Below are 20,379 nucleotides of genomic sequence, written 5' to 3'. Positions count from 1 at the left end.
TTACACATACTGCTATACTCTCTTACATACACTACTATACTCTCTTACATACACTACTATACTCTCTTACATACACTACTATACTCTCTTACATACACTACTATACTCTCTTACATACACTATTATACCCTCTTACACATACTACTATACCCTCTTACATACACTACTATACTCTCTCACATACACGACTATACACTCTCATACTTGCATGTAAAAGGAGTTTAATAGTTTGAATGAAACGGAAGTGAGTTTGAATGAAACGGAAGTGAGTTTGAATGAAACGGAAGTGAGTTTGAAATGTTCATAAGAGTCCGCAGAAATCCAATATCAATATTATTTTAGTGTAATTACATTGTGTATATGCACAAGCCATCTTATACAAAGCAGCCGAAAAATAGAAAACCGAAACGCTACTATGTTTTTTTTTAGAAAACTGCGATTCAGGGTTAGAATTCTGCTATTGTCGTCTGATTCATTGAATCCGCTGTGTTTGCCAGGGTCTCACGGTGACATAGAGCCCTCCCACATGTCTGTAAGACCAATACTTCCTTGTTTACAAGCCTTACAAGCCAATGAGGCGATCACTATCAAAACGGTGCGTGTATACTTTGATTGACAGCTACACCAGCAGACAGCAAGGGTCGGGGACGGGCCTTAGATATCCTAATAGCCAATGAAAATACCTTTCTGACGATATCCAGCATGTCAAACAACGTCTCACGTGTGGTTGAGAAAACAAATGCGCAAGGGGTGTGCGTAAACTAGCAGGCTCTTCCCCAGAGTCAGAAGACCCTGAGACCCTGGCAAACACAGCGGATTCAATGAATCAGACGACAATAGCAGAATTCTAACCCTGAATCGCAGTTTTCTAAAAAAAAAAACATAGTAGCGTTTCGGTTTTCTATTTTTCGGCTGCTTTGTATAAGATGGCTTGTGCATATACACAATGTAATTACACTAAAATAATATTGATATTCGATTTCTGCGGACTCTTATGAACATTTCAAACTCACTTCTGTTTCATTCAAACTCACTTCCGTTTCATTCAAACTCACTTCCGTTTCATTCAAACTATTAAACTCCTTTTACATGTAAGTATGAGAGTGTATAGTCGTGTATGTGAGAGAGTATAGTAGTGTATGTGAGAGAGAATAGTAGTGTATGTGAGAGGGTATAGTAGTGTATGTAAGAGAGTATAGTAGTGTATGTAAGAGAGTATAGTAGTGTATGTGAGAGAGAGTAGTAGTGTATGTGAGAGAGTATAATAGTGTATATGAGAGAGTATAATAGTGTATGTGAGAGAGTATAATAGTGTGTGTAAGACCAAGTATGAATTCTGTCCCAGACGGCCCCTCATAAGGAATTGTTCTGTCGTGTTGAAAATGGCAAATGGACTCAATTGCTCTCTAATAATGTGTGAGGACACTGTGTACCTCAAGGCGTGGAAAGGATAAAACATCGGTCCACGGTTAGGTAGTTAGTTAAACAAATTACTTATAAAACCAAAACAGGTATTTGTTGCACAACATAACTACGCCCCCTACCTGTAGAGCTGGGCAGTATTGGCTGACATTGAAAGAATACGCTGACTGGCTCTTCTGCATCTCATGAGACCTGCTCTGCCCAAGGAGAGACCTGAAATGGCACTGCCCCAGATCCAGCCCCAGCTCCAACCCACCAGGGGGGAATACAGCTGAAAAGGCCAGGACCAGAGCCCCGTGGGTGGGCACAACCTGCATCGGTGCTGCCTCCATGGAGTGCTGAACGGACCCCCGGAGGCTCAAGTGAGGATGGCATTCTAGAGATAGACTCAGTCTGGCCTTCTCTTCGCCCATAGCCTGGATTTGGGTGTTCAGAGAGGTGGCACAGCCTTTTTGGAGAACCAAGCCATTTATGAAGAATTCCCGTGGAGTAGGAGTCTGTGGAAATTACAATATATGTTGATGAAAACAAGGAGGGAAAAAAATAAAGACACGCCTGCATTCACTTAATATAATATTATGTATTTGAATTTAAACTAATATATAATTCATAGTTATATGAAGAAAATATTTTTTCCTATTCTTTCCTCATGAAATAAGGGAAACACGCACGCGTTTCCTCAATTTCAGATCTAACGTTCAACAAACGACACAACAGTCCTCTGGTGGTCTGCTCCCCTCTGAAGACCAACACAGAGCACGTATCTCTCTCCAAGCCCCCCGGGCCTGGCTGGACCCAGCTAGCATGCTAACCAATAGCCTCCCAGCGGGGTAAGCCTCAAGCAGCTGGGTGGGGCTGTGTCGGAGCTTGGCTCGGATTCAGACAGAGGCAATCCCCCACTGGCCCCTGTTATCCTTTATTGTCCCTTTTCGGGGGAAATCATCATCATCCGGGGGCCAGTGAACACATACACACTTTCACATACACATGCGGAGGAGGGACCTTGTCAGAGGTCCACACTTGGGGGCACACCGGCACATCCAGAGCAGTGGGCAGCCGCAGCGCAGCGCCCGGGGAGCAGGTGGGGGTTTCAGGTGCCTTGCTCAAGGGCACCTCATCCGATGGGGACGTAGGAGAGTGCTGCACAACTTCTCCCCCCGTCCACATTTTTGCCAACTGGTCGGGATCGACCCGGCCACCCTCCGGTTACCGGTCCAACTCCTTAACCCGTAGGCCACGGATGCCTTTGAATAAAGACCTCTGTCTTCCAGAGACAGAGGTATTGTTCAGGAGCTGGGCTGAGACATGGAGGTCCACATTCTGTGGGACGACCCTGGCCAGCGAGGCCAATTGGTGAGCCAAACTCCTCCTCAGCTCCGCCTGACGGTTCTTCTTCAGAAGCACCCACGGCAGACACTGAGGGATGACCTGCTGGTTCTCCAACAGCAGAGAACCTTTGAGGGCGTCCTCCTTGGCTTGTGTCTGGATGGTGAAGGAGGTCCTATCCCTTTACTGCACTTGCGTCCATGCCAGCCTGCCCAGCTCCTCACAGCATAAGTCAGCATCATACTGTAGCTAACACCCCCCCGACATTTGCCCAGATGTGACACCATCTGGTCAGTCTCAACTGACCCCTGAGCTCTCTCTTGTTCACACCCCCAGGGGTCCCGTATTCACCAAGAAAATGTCATACATCCCAGCAGCCTCCACCCTCACCCCACACTGTTGCTGACTCTCCAGCGACCCGCCACCAACCACAGTCCCAGGGCTCCAGCTCAGAGGCCTGGGTCGCAGCAGAAGCCTGAGGTTGGAGTTGATGGGCAGGCCCACGGATGTGAGTAGGAGCCTGAAGAATGGGTTAGTTTAGCCCGTAGCTCGGCCCGATCAGCAGGGCTGATGCAGCCTTTGGCCTGTATGTCAAGGCTAAGGCAAGCTATGGCAAGGCCATAGCAGAGCCTACTTTGTGGACGAGAGACGGAGAAGGCTCGTACCTCAACTGAGTAGGTCACCAAGCTTCCATAGCATTGACCTAAGAAGCGGTCTGTGGAGGAGTCGCTTGTGCAGTTCATCTGGGAAAGCAGGGAAGTTTGTTGTTTAAAGAATGGAGGCGATGGAGTGAGGATGGAGGAGCCCCTTGGAATGGCTACATTAGACAACATGGCATGTTCTGACCTCAAAATTATATGATAATGCAATCTGAATGTAATGAGTACATGTATAATTTATCAATCCTCTCAAACATAAATCCTCGCTAAAAACAATGTAATTACTTGAAAATAAATATTTGCACAGATTTACAATGATCTCAGTGTAGAGTAAAGGAGTAGACGGTTTTCAACAGGTTTCATGTGTGGGATGCATTTCACCTGCAGAGATGTGGGTAAAACTTCCCTGGGTTGCTGTATCTGTTGCCATAGAGACACAGATACATTTGCTGTGTTGTTCTTCCTTGTCGCAATAAAACGAGCATCCAGCTTTTTTTGCTCCTCTATGTGAAGAACCAGGTCTCCGAGGACTCTGCCCTCCTCTCTCTGTGGAATGGGAAGGGGACAGGGGAATAGGACAGTGTAGTGGTTAGGGTGTTGGAGTTCCACCCGTAGGTACTGGGTTCGATTACCAATAATAACTGCATACCTGTAGGCATCCTAAAGCAAGAGGCCACTAGAGCCTCCTACTGGGCCTGATGGACATGAATCTGAATTCTCCGTAAATCATTTAGGTTAAAGGCCTAGAAGATCCCACATTATTTATTTTATTCTCATTCTTAGTTTGTTGGTGGAATCCACTGACACACCTGGCATAATGGTACATGACCTAATCATTAATTCACATTTGTTAATTCATTCATGTAGAGTGCTTTCAAGTCTCTTCAGATAAAAGCATCAAGCTCAAGGTCAATGTAGTTGAAGTGTTAAAGTAAGTGTATATTTCAAACCACCTCCTAACGCCCAGCCAGCAGGACTCACCTGGTAGTGTGCGTCAGCCTGCATGGAGCTGGGCAGGCCCCGGATGGCAAGGGGCCCGCTCTGGTGCTGCAGCCTGGAGTGGAGCTCCCAGCGGGGGACGGCTTGGCGGCCCATCCTGGCCCAGCTCAGCTCTGCCCTCAGGCCCTCAGGCCCGGCCAGCAGCTCTGCTAACAGGGATGCTTGAAGTCCTCTCTGGTTTGTCCAGCTCACCTTGGCACTGTTGTTAGCAGGAAAGCCTATAGGCACACGCCAAGGGAAGGAGAGTTAATATATATAGATAGGTAAAGGCCTCTATAGCAGGTTTTTCCTAAATTGTCATTTTCCATTCACATATTTCCAAGTGGAAATTTAATTTTTCCATAGTTTGATTTGAAAACTGCGTCAGGTAATGTAAATGTCTATGTTCCATAGCAACAAAGCTCTGTTGAATCAAATTTAATCTGAAGAGAGGGAAAGAGACAGGGTGAGGGATTGAGATCTAAAGAGAGGGAAACAAGGACAGAGGGAGAGAGAGAGAGCTTGAGAGAGAGCGAAATGGTTTGGTTGACCTCTAGCACTGAGCAGGTCAGAGGAGTGAGAGAGGTTGGCGTGGAGCACTCCATTCCCCCAGCTGTTGAGCTGCCGGCTGGCGTTCAAACACACAAATTGGTCCCCATACTGAGCATACAGCCTGTAGCTCGCCCTGCACCCGGGGCCGTCCCCTGCTGTGTCATCCTCATCTTCCTCATGCTCCTTCTCCTCATCCCCATATCCAGCCCTGGTGTGTCCATGTTCTTCAATGTGCTTAAACTCCACCAGGTACAGGGCCTCCATCACGTGGAGTCTCAGCTGTCCTGGAAACACACCACACACACACACACACACACACACAAACAGACGCTATGATACATTCAAACTCAATAACTTTCTAGTCTACTTGATTAATAGTATACGTCTGATATGTATTCAATTTTCTTTATTTCGCCATGTACACAGGTACTAGGAATTTTGAATGGTTCAAGTATGCAGTCCACAATTTTCCCCAGTGATTCAACTAAATTGGTTTGTTGTTCTCAATTGACCCCCCCTCTGAGAATTATGAATCCCTTTGTGCATTGCTATGAACCTTCCTCCTTCAGCCCCACCTTCTGTGAGTCCCTCCGTCTTCCCCAGGGCTCCCTCCAGCCCAAGGGCTGTTGGCAGAGCACTGAGGCCCACCAGAGAGTGCCTGAGATCCCCCGTCACAGAGAGCTGGAGTCCCTGGGTGTGGGTCAGGAGGCCCCTGGCCTTGAGCAACAGGGCCCTTTCCCCCTGGGTGTAGGAGCCGAGCACTGAAACCCTGGGAGACAAGAATTAGCTGATAATGGTCACTGCTTGGTTGGAGACTGTCCTGGAAATATTAATAGTAACTATAATATACAATTATTTAGAAAATATATAATTCTAAAAAAATTATACATTCTTCTTGCACCTAAAGATATCTCTCTTTCCCTCTCTAATTTAAATGTTTTAAGATAGTTTGCATATGCATTTCAAGTGTAGCCCCAAGTCTGATACTGAGGCCACGCCAACCTACTGACTTCTTTGTTGTGTAGATTCCTTTGAAGGTCCTATGGCATGAAAATCTCACTTTATGAGGTTTTCTAACATAAATATGAGTTTCCCTAGCCTGCCTATCATCCCACAGTGGCTAAAACTTGTGTTCGGTGTAAAATGAGCACTAGGTATCCTGCTCGCCTTTGAAAAAATGGAAGCTCAGGCGCGCTGATTTGGAATGTGGCCCCATACGTCGTCATAGGGGGCCAAGTTACCTCCCCTTTCTCTGCTTTGCCCACCCAGAGAATTTGGCCCGCCAATGAGCCAATGAGCAATGACCGTGCGAGTGCCACATGTTTGTGTGTGCGCGATTACAGTCACTGAAAGGCAAGTGTTGTACAAGTCTTTGTTATTTGAATAACCGTTCTGCTGTTGGTGTTGTTGCGCATAACACGTTGGCTCTTTGACGTCCCTGGTATTTCCACAACAAGACTGTAGTTCGGGTTACCTCAGCCATGGTTGAGAAGGAATTGGGGGAAAGGAACTTTGGCTTTGACTCCCTGAAGTACATGAATGCGACATGCTGCCCGCTGCCGCGAGGCACGATCAACACATAGCACCACCTCCCGGCAGTGGGCAGCCGGCAGCGGACAGCGCGCGGTTCAATCTACTTCAGATTGATGTGGAAGTGGAAGAACCAGAGACGTCGAAGAACCCGACAGTCGTTTGTGATCCATCTGGAGGCGCACACAGTTTCTGGTGGTGATAATATGTATTATATGATATAGATATGTATGTATTATATGATATTATTTAGATATACAGCTACAGGCCTGTAAAGTGAATGTTGTACACTTCTTTGTTATTTAGATAACCGTTCTGCTGTTGGTGTTATGGCGCAAAACACGTCAGACTCTCGTTTCTGGTATTTCCACAACGAGACTGGTATAGGGGGTTATCTCAGCCATGGTTGAGAAGGAATTAGGGGAAAGGAACTTTGGCTTTGACTCCATGAAGTAGCCTACATGGACCGCTGCCGCGAGGCACCACCACCGCAAAGCACCAACACCCGGCAGCGGGCAGCGGACAGCCGGCTGGCGCTGATAAAATGTATTTTTATGATACAGATATCTATGTATTAGATGATATTATTTAGATATAGAGCTCCAGGACTGTAACGCAAGTGTTAAACTGACCACCACTGACCACTGTCCGCTGCCCGCTGCCTCGGCAGCGCGGCTACGGCGGGAGACAATCGCGGTCAACAATCGCAGTCAACAATCGCGGGCAACTGATCTTTCTCCTCCATGCCGTGGTTCAGTCTACTTCAGATTGATGTGGACGTGGAAGAACCAGAGACGTCGGAAACCCGACGCAATCGTTTGAGATTCATAATATCGTCTGGAGGCGAACACAGCTTTTGGCCGTGATAATACAGGTATATAATAATATGCATAATATGATATTATTTAGATATAGAGCTCCAGGACTCCCGCCGGAGCACCAGGAGTGTTCTAGAATATTTACAGAACACGGCCAAAGGCTGTGTGCGCCTCGATACATCCACTGTAAACAGAGCGCATAGTACCGTGGCCACAAGCTGCTCAGGGCCACACCCCCGCCCTCTTCCTTGACCCGCCTCTGTCCTCTACATTTGCATTAAAGCTACAGACACTGAAACGGCGCGTTTTGGGAAAGCTCAATGTACGACTGGCTCGTAGTGGCTGTAATTCTGCACCACGGCAGAATTTTGGGAATGTCTTCAAATACTATGCTAGGGGCCCACTAATATCAAAATTATATTAAAGCATTTAAATTTACATTTACATTTAGGGCATTTAGGAGAGGCTTTTATCCAAAGCGACCTACAATAAGTACATTTGTCATAAGAAGTGCATCAATATATCGCTGTCGGTACAGAAAGGATGTTCATAGAACCAAGTGCAAGTACAACAATCGCTAGGCTAACCAATTCCCCGTGTTACAGCCATGATAGCAGCTACTACAGTTGCTACACAGTTAAGTACTATAATACAATACAATACAATACAATACAATACAGTGTACAATGGTGGCCAGAAGGGGAAGGGTGGCTATGCAGTGTTGAGGTGGACTCTGAACAGGTGAGTCTTGAGTCTTTTTATGTGCATCCATAAAGCATCCATAAAGCAGCATGCCATGGGACCTTTAACTGTCTCGCAGCCTTGCTTTCAGCCTTGCAGACATATCCACCTGTCCCATTGTTTAATTCAGATTAACTTGGTCTCTCCCGCCATGGCTAACTTCAGCCCCGGCCAATCCTAAACTCTCCACGATGGTCACTACCCCTCATTGCTGGGGGAATTAAGCACAGAAGTCTACTTGATTAGTCATTTCGCACAAATTTATCTAAAAGCGCAAAATTTGGCACAGATGTAACTCAGGTGAATACTGAAATGATTTAGCTAGGGCGCCGGAGCCAGCAACCCTCGGGGCCAAGATGGCGGCCAAATCCATGGCCGCTGTCCTACAAGAGTTCAGACTATAGCTTTTGAACAACATGAGCTACAAATACAAACTTGATGTATTTTTTTAACTTTTCTTATTCTTATTCTTATTCTTTTCTGGCTATGAGAAACACAAACAAATATTTATATTTATGATTGGGTATATGTGGACTAGGGTGTGAACGGTTACAAAAAATTGGTTACACGACCCCTTTTTTTTCGTGTACACGGTTAACCGCTTTTTTTTTATTTATTTATTTTTAAGTGGACCGCAGTCGCGCTATACGACCAATGGAGGGTAGAGTTTAGATCGGGCCCAGAAAATCAAGCCCGACCCGGCCCGAGAGACGTCGGAGGACCCGACGCAGTATATTCATAATATTGTAATGACCACGGAAGAGGCAGTGAATGAAGTATTGAATAGAGAGAGATTTATTAGATAGGCCTACCTAATAAACCGTTGGAACACACAAGACCGGAAACATAGCAACGCCGGTAAACAAACCCCGAGAAGCCCAATCCCTATGAGAGCTCCCCGCGCTACGGCCATCCGGAGGCGCACAGAGCTTTTGGCCGTGATATTATATATACAAATATCATATTATATACTATTATATCATATATAGAGCTCCGGGAGTCGCAAACGTCAACATTCACTTTCTCCTCCAAGCTGCAGTTCACCCCGGACTGCACTGCACTGAGTTTGACGGTTGAACGCTGATTGGCTGTTACGTTACACATGTGACTCAGTGGCCACGTTACATGACGTAGCCTATGCCCGGTGTTCAGTTACCCAACATTTATCGCATGCATTCTTTAGCTCCTTAATGTTGTCCAAGTGGAACATTTGTAGCTTTATTAATCGCTAAATAAATAGTAGCCTATGTGTTATTTTTGATAAAATATATATATATTTTTTTTTTTCGGTTTTCGTTTACTGATTTTTCCTAAACGGTTATGATTTACTAACCGGTTACACGTGTACACGTGTACCCGGTCACACCCCTAATATGGACCCACAAATCCAATCCGGCTACTGTATCAAAAAGGTTTTTGGCTACAAATTTTGAACCAAATAAGCTACAGATGAAAACGTAATGTCTATTTAATTTTATTTACCATGACACACAGGAATGCTTACATTTGTGATTGCCTATTTTTAGACCCCAAATTTGCATTTACAATAGAACAACTACCTGATAATTGGTAATGGTTTTAACCCACACCTTTTGAATGATGACACAGTGAAACCCTGTGCTGAGATAGGAGTATATCCCCTATGCAGCCTCTGCATCCATGGTGAGGCATGCAATGGCACTAGCACAGGAAGGCACATCATTCCTGAATCCCGGCCAGATTGCTGTCCTTGGTGCTGATCAACCATTGTATGCCATAGCAAAGCAGCTCCAATGGCAATATCCTGAGACACTCGGTGAAGATAAGCTCGTCTTGATGATGGGAGCATTAAATATTGAAGACAAAGCTCATCTTATGGTGGGGAAGCTGCTCCGTGATTCAGGTTGGACCACCATCCTTTCCCAGGCAATGGTTCTAACTTCAGGATGTGCTCATTCTGTCCTCAATGAGCACCATATCAAACGAACACGGTACTCCACGCTCTCCTTCAAGTCACACATGAACAACGTCAGAAAAACATCCTTCTTCCACCTCCGCAACATTGCACGCCTTCGACCCACCCTTTCATCCTCAGCTGCCGAAACACATCCACGCCTTCATCACTTGCACACTCGACTATTGCACCGTCGTAAAATAAAAGATCTCCTCCATCACCACTCCCCACTCGCCGCCTACGCTCTGCTGATACAAACCATATGTTTTTCTATAGTCATGGAAAAACATTCTATGACTATGTTAACACTAATATTGCTGGGTTTGTGAGGTCACACATGAGCTATGAATCTGTCACGCGATTGGAAATTGTGTTTGATACATATCCAGAAGAGGACCTCAAAGCACAAACTCACCAACGCAAAGGAACCGGGTCAAGAACTAAAGTAAATGGGAGAACTCCAATTCCAAAACGTAACTGGAACAGTGACTTCCTGAAAAATGAGGAAGAACTATTTGTATATATCAGCGAAGAGATAACCAAGCATGGCATGTCAGGTATACTCCTCCTTTCCACCAAGAAATATGCTGTACTCTCCAACAGACCAGAGTATGACATGTCTGCCCTTCAGCCTTGTACAAGAAGCATATACAAGAATATTCCTGCATCTTGCACGTGCTGGGGCTAATGGCCATAAAAAGGCATTTGTCTTTTTTACGGACTGTCGTCAGCGATGTTGTCATCCTTGCCATCCGCTTCTAGAGGATTTCCATTCAAGGTTTTTGGTATTTCTTGCATCCCAACCACTAATAATAATCACAATAATCGGAGAGCAATATGGAGGGGCGCTTATTTCCTATCATTTCACCTCGGACCCTGAACAGATCAACAATGACGTCCATGTCCAAAGACTGGAGTGTATGGTTGTCATCATGTACAGCAAGAGCTGTGGTTCCAGCCTCGTAGATGAAGCTAGACATCACCTTTTCTCGAATGGTACCATGTCTCTCGAGAACCTGCCTCCCACCCACCCCTGTACTGATTCAGCACATTAAAAGAGCACTGCTGCAGGCCAGCTTCTACTGGAATCAGGCAACTACTGTCTAGCAAGATATCCCAGAGTTCAATGCATGGGGATGGTATCGGGACTCTACGAGCAAGACTTGGGAACCTTACTGGACTAATCTCGGAGACACCAGTGTCCCACTCCACTGTGCAAGAAAGCATGTAGAGGGCACTGCAAGTGCTGTAAAGCCGGAGTTGGTTGCACTTTTATATGTGCATGTGAGGATGCTTGTACAAACAATGATGGTAGAGACGATAAGTGATCCGGTGATTGTAGGTGATAATGTTAATTCATGTGAGAGACCATGAGAATTCACTGTTGTTTTTTATGTTATTGCTGTTTTTTTGTTATGCTAAGCAAACCTTTTAGAGTTTTGGAGAAATTTACTATATTATTCTTTTAACAATTTGACATTATATAAACATTGCCTTGCAATAATAGCTGTGTCTTATTCTTTCATATATGATTACACTTTGAATGTATTCACCTGTGGTACACTGAAAGCATTTCACTCTAATAAGGTAATTAATCAACACTGAGAATAGTTGTGGTAAAAAAGGATTTTCAACCACAGTCTTGAAAGATTACAGGTAATGCCCCGTTTACACCATCCCGCTAATGGCCGCTAATGGCCGATGGACCACCAATGTGGAAATCGGGGTGATTCGGGTGACATCGGGCTAAAAATGTATGATCGGGTCAATTTATCGGGGTAGCATTTACACATACCCGATGTTATAATGATAACATAACGATTTATGCCAGGGAAGACACCCGAAGTACGTTTGGCGTCATTTGACGTCATTTCGAATGACGCCAAACACGTCAAATGACGCGTTCGGCGTCATTTGGCGTCATTTCGGGAGAAGGCAAAGGGGAGACTGGTTTAGACTGATATTTATTTATATATTTATTTATATTACAATAGCGATTTTATAATAATAGAACGCCGGTTCTAAATGGGCGAAGTACCCTGTAATTATAAAAGTAGGACCTCCATCCATCACCCCCTATTTAAACCCAAGTGGCAGATTGAGGGTCTTCCTTAACACAATCTGGTCACTCACAATCGTTATTTGTCTAGGGTTCTCGAGGGTCTTTCGTGTGTTGAGGTTGCCGATATAAAGACGATAAAACACGATAAAGCGCGGAAGATTAACGAATATAGCCGATGTGCCCAGGAAAATTCCCGAACGATTTGCGATGTCTTACGTTATACTCCTGTTCTATTCCCGATTATAGCCGATTAGCCCATAGCAACACCTGGTAACCGATTCTACCCTGATAGACCCAAAATTAACAAACATGTTCGTTCTTTGCCGATGTTGCCCGATCATTGAGCATTTCTTCCCGTTTCTTCCCGTTGTCTAACGATGTTCCCGGGAAGAGTAACGGTGTTTCCCGATGCAACCACGCTATTTGCCGATGTTATAACGATAGCTGCTGATTTAGCCATCGGGCACCATCGGGGCCCACTATCGGGTAGGTGTAAACAGGGCATAACAGACTTACACAAGCACAAAGATAAATATGGCAATGGACTTCCTGTGGTCAATAAACATTTAATAGACATCGCATTCTTATTTGTAGCACAGTTGGTTAAAAATTTGTAGCCAAAACCCTTTTTCGGACAGCGGCCATATTGAAATTAGGGAATTTGGGGGGTCCTGATACACCCAATAATAAATGTTAGTATTCCAATGGGTTTCCTATGGTCAAAAAAGGTAAAATAGACAAGTTTGTATTTGTATCTCATCTGGTTCAAAAGCTATGGACGAATCCCTTCCAGGCGTCGGCCGTATTGGATTTGGCAGCCATCTTGGTCTCTGGGAGCATTGGCTCGGGCGCCCTGGCTAAATCATTTCAGTATGCCCTCAGCTACATCTGTACCAAATTTGGTGCATGTAGATGAATTTGCGCGGTCCAGACGCACCAGGTCATGAATATTAACATTCCTATGTGTTTCCCATGACCAATTAAGCTGAAAAATATGCAAGGTTTGTATTTGTTACTCATGTGGTTCAAAAGTTAAGGCCGGAACCCTTTTCAGGCTGCGGCCATATTGAATTTGGCCGCCATCTTGGCCCCAAGGGTCACTGGCTCCGGTGCCCTAGCTAAATCATTTCAGTGTGACCTGAGCTACATCTGTGCAAATTTGGCGATTTGATGAATTTGCACGAAAATGTGCTTAATTCCCCCCATTATCACCTTTGTTTCCTTTGTTGTTATCTCCCACGATGTCAAGGTTTCCCTATAAGAATCATGTACACCCATTGTCTCATTGAATGTATGATTGGTAAACTGCTGCCTGTATCTTCCCATGTTCAGGATTTAAAATTAAATCAAATACTTTGCTGACAAGAAGTGCCCTAAAAAGAAGTTATTCCTTCTCAGAGATGGAGGTGAGCACTGGTGTTGTTTACATTTTGGTTCTGTAAGCTAACAAGGTGGAGTGCACTGAATGTGGCAGTCCCCACACCTAGCTAGTGTTGAGAAGGAAGACAGCTACTACTAGATAAACAAGGCCCATTGGTTTTAGGGTAAACCATGTTACCTAGTTACCACCGATCCATATTAGAAACATCTCACAGAAGGGACAAATGAGTACAGGAGGCCCAGCATCCAACCAGAAATAAATAATATAATATAAATAGTGAAAAGGGAACCAATTAGTGTATGAGAGGGTGTATGAATGAACAAGTAAAGAATAAATGACTGCAGTATGATGGAGACTGATGAACGAGTGAATTTGTGGGATACTGAATGAGGAATGAAAAGGAGTGACTGCGTGAAAGAGTGAATTAGCGAATTAATTCATGAGTGAATGAACTCTCTGTTCACTCCCACCCCCATACTTATGAATAAAATAAATGCTGAGGTCAGAAAACAACTAAACCCCTGACGTACCAGTGCTCTGACAGGTTAGCGGTCAGCTTGAGGGCCAGGTCTGCTCTGGGGAACAAGCTCTGGGAGAGGTTGAGCTTCAGCCCCACAGCTCTGTCCCCCCCGCTCAGGGAGTGGGACAGCTTGGCCCCAAGGCGAGCCCTGTCCTTGCCATCAGCCACCACGTGTATGCCGCTAAAGCCACGCCCCGACCGCCATGTGTACAGCGTGGCAGTCACCTTGATGGACAAAGAGGAAGACCCATGCTAGTATGGACAGGGGAAGGGTTTCTCACTAAGGATATTTACTATGATGAAATACATGTTATAAACTAAATGTTTAATAAATACTAGTTATAATTATACACATTGTTGTCATGAAGGTAATATTCACACAAGATGGTTTTCTTTTCTCATATCAAGAAGTAATATTCCTTATTTATATGAATAGATATTTTTTACATAAATATCTTTAGACAAAGTCGCGCTATTTCAATAAACACATAAACAAACAAAGAAAGCATAAATAAATAAACCAATCACCCACCTCTACAGTTTTGGGGATCTTGGATTTAAAGGGATGACTGAGAGAGGAATACAGCCCAATTACTTTGGTGGTTCCATTCAGGTGCAAGGAAAACTGAAAAATAACAATATCATACAAAACGCATTTATTAACCCATCGGTCCCCCACATGTTCCCAACATGTTCAGGATGAGTAGTCCTCACCTGGCTCTCCTGTCGCTCTACCCTCAGCCTCCCCCTGGCCAGGTAGTCTAGAGCATTGCTGTCCGGGGGGGTCCAGTGCACCTCGCCCTCCAGCAGGACAGAGGAGGGCAGCTGCAGCTGGAACAGTAACAACACCAGCAGATTAAGACCAGTTGGAACAAGTTCCAGTTGGTGGTCTCCCTCGCTATGATAGTAACATATACCACTAATTAATTATTAAGAAGAAAAAAGTAAGCACGTCACAAAGACATTGGGGATTTTGTGCAGGAGGTTGGACTACTGTGGTTGTTGGGGTGTTCAACTCCCAGCCAAAAGTTATTGGCCCTCATTTATCAAACGAACGTAGAAATGAGCTCAAATCTGAACGCATGATTTATCTTACGATAGGACCCACGTGAGATTTACGAAACCTTCGTATCACACCAATCCCAGCGTACGAAGGATCTTGGTGTTGATAAATACGGCGGCTGAGATCGATCGTAATTAACGTAACACGCCCATATAAAAGCACGTCTTCAGAAGTCTCGCCCCTAACTTTTACGACATGGAGAAACGTCCAACGGTAAAATAGAGGAATTTTTCCGAGACCCAAATGGAGACGCTCGGGTCACTGGTGGATGCGAACCGTCTGGTTTTATTTGGTAGCCTATAGCTGGCATTAAAGGCCAGCAAAATAATGCTATATGGAAGGAAATAACTGTTGCAGTGAATTGTGTTTCCAATGTTCGTCGGGCTACGGAAGAGGTTTGTTAATTAAATTAATTAAATAATAAATTAAATGTACAACTTCTGTTATCCAGCTTAAAACATTTCATATATGCTATTGTTTGCATTCCGTTAAAGTTATTTAATTCCGAATAAGGTGAAGAAAAAATGGTCCGACATGAAGCTCAGCTCAGCACCAAAAAACGTGTTGCGGCTGTGAAGCCGGCCAAGCAAGAAACGGGAGGAGGCCGGTGCAGTGCGACTGCAGCGTAACTCACCGAGATGACTCTGACCATGTAGTGCGCCCTGATGTAGACGATGCCCAATGTTGCTATTTTGGAAAATAAAAGAATCGTGCGTGCCCCCAGGCCATCGGGCTACCATGTTCAGGATTGACGTGGCATCGCAAATAATCGGAACATTAACTGAATGGTAGCTTTTGCGGTTGATGTACGCGTAATCATTAATAGATGGTTCATACGCACATGGGTACAATCAACCGCACCAATCACATTTGGAAACCTAGCAATAGCATAAAAATCCCGTTTGATTCCAGTTTGCTGATCGTTATTATATGGGAATTTAATATAACGTTCGGAGAGGGACATTATAGCTGCCAAAACTGCTGGCATGGTTCGGCTAATACTTGGCTGGGAAATAGCAGACCTGTCCCCGATCTCCCGCTGCAAGATCCCGGTGGCCAAAAATCCCAAGGTAGAGCAAACCTGCACAGGTATTGCGTTTGATCGCCTAGTTTCTCGCCTTAACTGTGGCTCCAAAGCATTTCATAGCTCCATCAGGAGATGCCTTGGGAGACGAAAACGACTCAAGAGCCATTCATCGCCCTCCTTAAAAAAATCGGCGCGGTCTCGAAAAACTCTCTCGTCTGTGCGTTGAGGTCCTTAACAGAGCCAGATCTGCCATCGCTGAGACACGACCACCTATTTGGCAAAGCTCCTGTTAATATAGACAGCTGAATAAACATTTCACCTGTCACATTCTAATTATTTTCATAGCAATACTGTTTTTAATTAGGCCTGACTTGATTGTAATTGTTTGAACGGCTGGGCTAATTCCAATTTATTTAGTAATTAATACAGATGTTGAACATGGGCTACTTGTGCTGCACTATTCATCATCAAAAAAACTTGCGTACACGAGCTCAGACCTGACGTGAGATTTCATCGCAGCCTGCGCTCACGTTCAAATTGATAAATGCCAAGCTCAACGTTGAAATGAGCGTACATCCATTTTACGCACGTTTTCTGTCGTACGCTCGTTTGATAAATGAGGGCCATTGTGTTTGATCCCCATTGGCTCTAACGCCGGGATTCCACCGGACGCGTTACGGCCGCGTTAAGGCCAATCCATACCTCCGGATCCGGACGAAATTCGTCCGTCGCCCAAAACGTTGCCTCCGGAACTACCCTTCATACCTCCGTCTGGTTTCAGCGTTGTTATGGATGTTACGCGACAAATCCTCTAGAGGGCAGTGACTGTCATTTCACAAATTAACGGCATCGATAATCGCAAACATGACCAGTGGCGATTTTGGTTTGGAAACTCTGGTGGGGCCCATGCAGGAAAATATTATAACGCAATCCAGAAATACCACATATTACTACTATCACAACAAAAACAGTAGCAAGTGACAGAGGGGACCAAAATTGCAGCTGAATAATGCCATCACTCAAACGCGAATCTGACAACATATTTAGGCTATTATAGCAATAGCACCACCAAATGGCAGCGTTCAAGATCTCACAATATCAAAACTCAAGAAAACAACAACGTGGCAACAATAAAAACACAACGGCGCACACCCTTTACACAGCAATCAATATACAAAGTCACCACTCACAATATACCAAAAAAATAAGAAGTATGGTTTAAGTTGTATTAAGTTTGCAGGCCACCATACTGTACAATTAACAATGAATCTAGCCTGATAGAGTGGTTGCCTATTCAGACCTGGATAATCCTGGGTGAAAATTTAAGTAAGTTTGGGCTAAGATGGTAATTACCTGTGCTTTAAGGACAGTGCTGTCTGGTCTCCTTTGTGTGGCTGAGGTGAAACACAAGCATTTTTTTCCGCTTGAACCACTTCTGGTTGAACGATCTATTCTTGTCCTTTCCCTCTTGAATAAGGATTAAATCCGTTGGGCGATGTGGTCCCAAACGTTTTATCTCCAACTTCTGTTCAAGTGCTAAATCTCACATGAGACAGATACTCAACACGATTCATCATTTAATGAATGAAACGTCCATTTGTTGTTATTTACTGTAACAGTAACTGTAACTGTAACAGTAACTACGTTAGCTAGCTAGCAAGATCTGATCGGCTCCCGCGTAAACCCCGCCCTTTCTACAAATCAGCCAATGAGAAGAGCTTTGGGGCCCAAAACTTCTGGCCCCACCGCCGAAACAGAAGCGGGCGCTGCGCACGCGCTTGCTCGCGCAACAGCACCAGTTTTCTACACTGCAGCAGACAGGGCCATCTCGGCTGGGCCCCACCGAGCGGAACAGACGAGACGGAGCAACAAACTATTTCACACACAACTACTACACTACAACAATTGCGTTCATCAAATTAAAACTGCGGACATGTAATTAATTATTAACAATTAATGTATTATTAACTTATGCTCAATGACATTTAAAAAAAAAAAAAAAAAGTATAATTGTGCCCTGCACGGCAGCGTTCTCTGGTGGGGCCGTGCCCCACTGGCCCCTAATGCAAAGACGCCACTGAACATGACATCCGTAAAGAAGATTTTGCTTTGTGTCATCCGAAATCTGCAAAAAAATGCGGTGGCCTCTGACACCCCTCACCAACCCGCAGATAATCTCCTCAAAATGTTGTTAAATGACCAGTTGCAACTTATTGCGGTGGCCTCTGACACCCCTCACCAACCCGCAGATAATCTCCTCAAAATGTTGTTAAATGACCAGTTGCAACTTATTGCCAAAGCAGGGGAACAATGAAATAAAAAGGTCAGGTATATAGTATAATATAAGTATCAAACGTTAAATACAATATTTATACATTTTATACAGATATTATACTACTCTATCTATTTTCGCGAATGGTCTGATTTTTGACTCTATACTGCCGCCTCGATTTCCGGTGGTATTGCTCAGTTTCTCCCGGAGCACACCGGATTCGTATGCTCAGAGGCGACGGACCCATTTACGGACGAAACACCTCTGGGACCGGACGAAACGGTCCGTATCCGTATTTACTGTAGTTTGTGAATGGGCCTTAAAGGCCGATCCATAACTCCGGATCCGGACAAAAATCGTCCGTCGCCCCAAACGTTGCCCCCGGAACTACCCTTCATACCTCCGTCTGGTTTCAGCGTTGCTATGGATGTTACGCAATAAATTCTCTACAGGGCGGTGGCTGTCGTTTCACAAATTAACGGCATCGACAATCGCAAACATGACATCTGTAGAGATGATTTTGCTTTGCGTCATCCGAAATCGGAAAAAAAAAGTGCAAAAAGTGTGGGGTGGCATGTGACACCCCTCACCAACCCGCAGATTATCTCCTCAAAATGTTATTAAATGACCAGTTACAACTCATTGCTAAAGCAGGGGAACAATAACAATAAACAATAAAATAAAAATGTCAGGTATATAGTATAATATAAGTACAAAACGTCAAATAATATATATATATATATATATATATATATATATTGTGACAATATATTTTCTCTATCTATTTTCGCGAATGGTCTGACTTTCGACTCTATACTGCCGCCCTCGACTTCCGGTGGCATTGCTCCGGTTCTCCCGGAGGACTCCGGATTCGTAAGCTCAGAGGCGACGGACCCATTTACGGACGAAACACCTCCGGGACCGGACGAAACGGTCCGTATCCGTATTTACCGTAGGGTGTGAATGGGCCTCTACGGCTGCGGCACGGAACGGCTGCGACTCTGCCCTGCTTGCATTTCCACCGGGTGCGTTACGGCAGCGCAGCGCTGCCTTGCGGACCAGCTGTATTCACGCGAGATCACACGATAATCCTAAACCTAATGTACTCACCTTCCACTCCCAAAACTACTGCAATTAAATGTCAGGCTTTGTCCTTTTCTGACATTGTCCTTATAAAAAGGATAATTTGAGACCCTTTGATTGATTGACTGCTGACCTGGTGCCACCGGTCATGACGTAATAATGTTGATGGGAAGTTGTGATAGGCTACATGAGCTAAGGATTGTGTTTTATTTTGAAAATTGACCGGATGCTCTATGGCTTTTACTTTTTCACTTCCTGCCCTGCTCGATCTGCTCTGTTGAAATTGACGCGGTTCAGCAACGGCTTGCAGCAAAAATAGAAATGCTACGGAATGATAGCGCTACGGCACAGCGAGCAGCTCCTGGGACGCTGCTGAGACGTTCCGCAGCCACGCCCGGTGGAAATGGTCTCATTGATTAGAGTGGAACCTATCTGCTGCGGTGACCGCGGCCAAGACGTGCCGCAGCCGTAACGCTGCCGTAACGCGTCCGGTGGAATCAGGCCTTAACCCCTACCCCTTGTTAGTGACATCTGATATCTGTTATTATCTGATATTATACTACTTTTCTGGTCTTAATTTCTTATTAATGACTCCTATAGAGCAACCTGACACGAATCACAGCACAAGAAACTATGTCGATTTTCGGGAAACTCTTCCTCTAATCTGGGCGCTTTCGACATTCCCTGTCAACACTCGGCTTCGTCCTTCTCCGCCCTCTGGCCCCCCTCCTGCCAACCCCACTCCGTTGTGATTGGTTACCTTCCGGAAGAGCATGTTGCAGCACTACCATACATGGAAAATCCAGATTGTTCTACGTAGATAAATCCCGGAAATTTTAACAAGTGAATCGCGACCGGCGTCCCTAGTGTTTAGCGCTCTGCACAGCCACCCCAGACGGTCAGCAGGGAATACGTCTAAATGCATGTACGTCATTATTTGACACTTTAGTACGGTTAAACATGACTATACATCATTATAATGTTTATAGGTCATAAAAGTCAAAAAAGCATA

General features: G+C 44.8%; 1 protein-coding gene across 1 annotated transcript in view; it reads right to left on the bottom strand.

Annotated features, from left to right (window-relative positions):
• LOC115548971 (uncharacterized) overlaps positions 1-20,379 on the bottom strand; it is a 138,740-nt gene that overhangs the window by 113,315 nt on the left and 5,046 nt on the right. Inside the window, exons 12-20 of the mRNA XM_030363930.1 lie at positions 14,637-14,753; positions 14,455-14,547; positions 13,933-14,147; positions 5,513-5,706; positions 4,937-5,221; positions 4,389-4,624; positions 3,789-3,953; positions 3,414-3,491; positions 1,545-1,919 (exon numbers count right to left, since the gene is read on the bottom strand). Of these exons, the coding sequence (XP_030219790.1) occupies positions 1,545-1,919; positions 3,414-3,491; positions 3,789-3,953; positions 4,389-4,624; positions 4,937-5,221; positions 5,513-5,706; positions 13,933-14,147; positions 14,455-14,547; positions 14,637-14,753 (1,758 nt within the window). The remainder of the gene's footprint in view (positions 1-1,544; positions 1,920-3,413; positions 3,492-3,788; positions 3,954-4,388; positions 4,625-4,936; positions 5,222-5,512; positions 5,707-13,932; positions 14,148-14,454; positions 14,548-14,636; positions 14,754-20,379) is intronic.

Source organism: Gadus morhua, chromosome 8 (genome assembly GCF_902167405.1).
Source record: "Gadus morhua chromosome 8, gadMor3.0, whole genome shotgun sequence".
Classification (NCBI taxonomy): Eukaryota; Metazoa; Chordata; class Actinopteri; order Gadiformes; family Gadidae; genus Gadus; species Gadus morhua.
Note: the sequence above shows the minus strand (reverse complement) of the source record. Positions and strands in the feature narration are given on the sequence as shown.